This window comes from Nestor notabilis, unplaced genomic scaffold (assembly GCF_000696875.1).
Source record: "Nestor notabilis isolate BGI_N333 unplaced genomic scaffold, ASM69687v1 scaffold20849, whole genome shotgun sequence".
NCBI classification, from domain to species: domain Eukaryota; kingdom Metazoa; phylum Chordata; class Aves; order Psittaciformes; family Psittacidae; genus Nestor; species Nestor notabilis.
In genome coordinates, this window is record NW_009944360.1 from 109 (window position 1) to 3,584 (window position 3,476).

At 56.6% G+C, this 3,476-nt stretch overlaps 1 protein-coding gene across 1 annotated transcript in view; it reads right to left on the reverse strand.

The window, feature by feature from the left end:
- Positions 1–529: 529 nt before the first annotated feature.
- Positions 530–3,476, reverse strand: part of UBE2Q1 (ubiquitin-conjugating enzyme E2Q family member 1) — a gene marked incomplete at its 5' end in the record, with an annotated part of 6,921 nt that continues 3,974 nt past the window's right edge. Inside the window, 7 exons of the mRNA XM_010022396.1 lie at positions 530–958; positions 1,734–1,800; positions 1,905–2,000; positions 2,119–2,167; positions 2,383–2,441; positions 2,542–2,632; positions 3,122–3,182. Of these exons, the coding sequence (XP_010020698.1) occupies positions 927–958; positions 1,734–1,800; positions 1,905–2,000; positions 2,119–2,167; positions 2,383–2,441; positions 2,542–2,632; positions 3,122–3,182 (455 nt within the window). The remainder of the gene's footprint in view (positions 959–1,733; positions 1,801–1,904; positions 2,001–2,118; positions 2,168–2,382; positions 2,442–2,541; positions 2,633–3,121; positions 3,183–3,476) is intronic.

The following is a 3,476-nucleotide window of genomic DNA, read 5'->3' on the forward strand; positions in this document are numbered from 1 at the left end:
CCCGCACCCAAAGCTCCTTCCAGCAGCCTTGGGACAGAGCAGGGGGCATTCGAGCAAGGAACTGGGAAGAGAAGCACCAGGGCACGACTTGAGCAGCGCCTCTCCCAAGTCCCACGGAGCTGAGCGGGTCCAGGAACACCCCCGAGCTCAGCCCCTTGCTGCAGAGACAGGAGCAGCAAATCCCACTCCCCTTGAGGCAGCTACTACAGCTGTGAGAGGCCCCAGCCAAGCCTCTGCTCATCTCCCACAGGCCCTGGAGAAGGTTGGAGGGGGAGCTGGCACCTGCAAACCCCTCATCCACAGCAGGAGCCAGGAAAGCCTTAAGCTCTTCCCCTCCCCGCTTCCACAGAAGGGAAGGGGATGGACGCCCTTCTCTCTCCTATGGTACCAAAAGGGTTTTCTTCTTCCAAGGCTGCTGTTCCAGCCCTTCCTGCACGGGTTGTGCAGCCGCCCCCACCAGGAGAGGCCGGGGTGTTCCTGTGCCCCCTGGGCCAGGGGTAGAAGAAAAGACACGAGTGAGACCAGGATCTTCAAATTAACAAACTGTAACTTTTCTCCAAAGATACATTTTTCCATACACATCCATCATACACTGTAACAAAAAAAAGCAGTGTACATGAAATAAGAAAATAAATTAAATCCAATAGCATAGGTAAGGAGGATGCTCGAGACCGGAGCAGAGTCGAAAGGTTCCAGCAATACAAGAGGCTCAAGAAGTTTGTCTTAACAAGAATTGCTGCTAGCGAGGGTCCAGCAAGTGGTGTCGCTCAGTCCCAACTGCTTAAAACAGTTTTATTTAGAGTTTTTAAACAGCCATTATTGTCCTGCAACAGGCAGAGCTATTACATCCCGGGAGAAAGCCAAGGGGCGGCGTTGAGATCCAAGTAGAGCATCCAGAAGATGAGGTTGGTCCTGCAGCATCCATGCTAGCCGTCCTCCTTGGGCGGTGTGTACCAGCCTGAAAGGAGAGAGATCCTTGAGGGACACTGGGAGCGGGAGGGAATGCACAGCTGGAAAAGCTGCTGGAAGCAGCAGCACAAGCACACGGAGCCCTGCTTCCACAGGGCTGTGCTGCCCAGAGTACTGGGAGGCTTCTCCCACCAACAGCACCCAGACAGGGACCTGCTGTCTCCAGAGGGATGCTGCAGCCACATGCTCTGTGCTACAGTGGCTGCTCTTGCTGGCTGGCACAGAACCACATGGGAGGGATCGTAAAGCTCCTCCAGTTCCAGCCCCTGACACTAGAGCAGGTTGCTCCAAGCCCCTGTGTCCAACCTGGCCTTGAGCACTGCCAGGGATGGGGCAGCCACAGCTCCTCTGGGCACCCTGTGCCAGTGTTCCACCACCCTCCCAGGGAAGAGCTTCTGCCTCAGAGCTCATCTCAACCTCCCCTCTGGCAGGTTCAAGCCATTCCCCTTGTCCTTTCTCTACCTGCCATTGCAGTTTTCCTTTACTGAGTGCCAGGTTGGGTGCTTGTCATCAAATAGCACTAAAATCTTTCTCTTGCTAAGTTCTGTACACACTGTTCGGGGGAGTAGCCCGGCACACGGGGAGGGGGGTTCTGGGCTCAAGCCCACACTCTGTTAAGTCATGGGGAGCTTCTGATCGACCAACACCCCAAGTGACCTTGCCCCAGGTGACCCCTGTGTGTGGGCCAGCAGCTCGCCTGGCTGCTCGGCCCAGGGAGCCCAGCTTAGCAAGGAGAAACACACACTCCATCCCTCAGCCCTTACCATTCTTCTCGTGGATCTGAACCAGGGACTTGTAGGACTGCTGGGCTCTGGTCAGGCTGTACTGATTCTGCAAGGGAAGCCAGGGTGGCCATCAGTGCAGCCAGAACCAGCACAGGCCTTCACACGGCTCCCAGCCGTGCCTCGAGCCCCCTGGCACTGAGCAAGCCCTACCTTATTGGCTCCAAACTGCACTCGTGCCTTCCCCTTCACCAGCGTGGCGCTGATCTGCATGATCACCGACTCAATGGAGTAGGCACTGCTCCAGCCCTGGCAGACAGAGCAGAGCAGCGTGAGGGCAGCACAGGGCCCCTGCTGCTCCCCCAGAGCAGCACAGAGCCAAGCCAGGCAGCTCCAGGAACACAAAGCACAGCCAAGAGGTACCCACCTGCTTCGTAAGGAGCTCCATGCAGATGGCACCGCCACCCAGGACATACCTTGGGGGAGGAACGGGACAAAGTCAGGGCACAGACAGACACAAACTGCTTCCTCAGATGGAAGAAACACACAAAAGGGAAAGCCCCATCTCTGCTTCCCTGAGAGTCACTGCCAACTGGTGCCAGGGAGACTATGGGGCTGTCAGCACTGAGAGCTGCTGCAGGAAGCAGCACTGTCAGCAAACTGAGCAGGGAAGAGAGGAGCAGCTACTTACCCCCCTGACAGCACTGGGGACACGACCCTTACGAAGGGTGGATCGAAAGGAAAGTTATCCTGGAACAAAGAGGGAAGCAAAAAGCAAAGGCATTGAGGAACGTTGCCTGAGGACTCGCTGAGGCAGGAGCAGCTCGAGGAGGGGAGGCACGGGCCTTACTTTAAAGGAGAAGTTGAGGAGGATGAAATCTGCTCCTTCTTTCTCTTTGAGGATCTGGAGATCATTGTGCAAAGCGCTGTCCTCATCAACCCTGCCGAGGAGAAGCCAAGGCTCAGGCAGGGCCGTGCACTCGGCTCCGCCGCGCTCACTGCCACCGGCCCCGGCACTACTGTACCTGGATGGTCTCACCCTGAGGGCAGCGACAGCACGGGCTGTCAGCATTGTGCTCCTGGCTTGCAGAGAAGACCATCAACCCTTTGTGCATGCTGCCAGCTTAAAAATAAAGCCTGCCTGGCCCAAGCAAAGGCAGCACTGGTGTCTGGAGGGTGTGAGAGCTCGGGGTTTTGTCTGATGAACCTCTTCCAGGACTCTAGGAACAGCAGACAGACTTGCAGAGCCCTCAGATCATCTCCCCTTTCTCTGGAGATGTTCTTTCCTTTGGGATGTGCAGACAGCAAGCAAACTGCCCGAGAGAGAGGCTAACCCAAGGTGCTCCCCTGCCCTGCTCACTTCCCCTCTGGCTCACAGGGATGCTTTGGTCCCACACCACAGTTGCATGATCCCAACCAATGGCACCTACTTCAGGAGTTTGACGTTCCAATCATACAGGCTGTCGTTCACTAGTTCAACTGCATAGTATCCTGCGGGGCAGAGAAGGCCTGTCACTGTGGGGGGACACTTCACCACGGGCCAAGCCACCACCCAGGTCTCAAATCCCCTTGGAACTGCAGCACAACCTCGTCCTGACAGAGACCCCCCTGCAAAGACCAGCACTTATCCAGAAGGACACTCCTGAGGGCAGCAGTTTTCCTACGACTGCTCCTTCCCAAGTCCTTGGACACAGGAAAGCAGTGGGAGCACCATCCCCCTGAGGGCTAAACCTCCCACCACTGAGGAGAACACAGGAGGCACCTTTGCTCCCTCGCAGAGCCGCA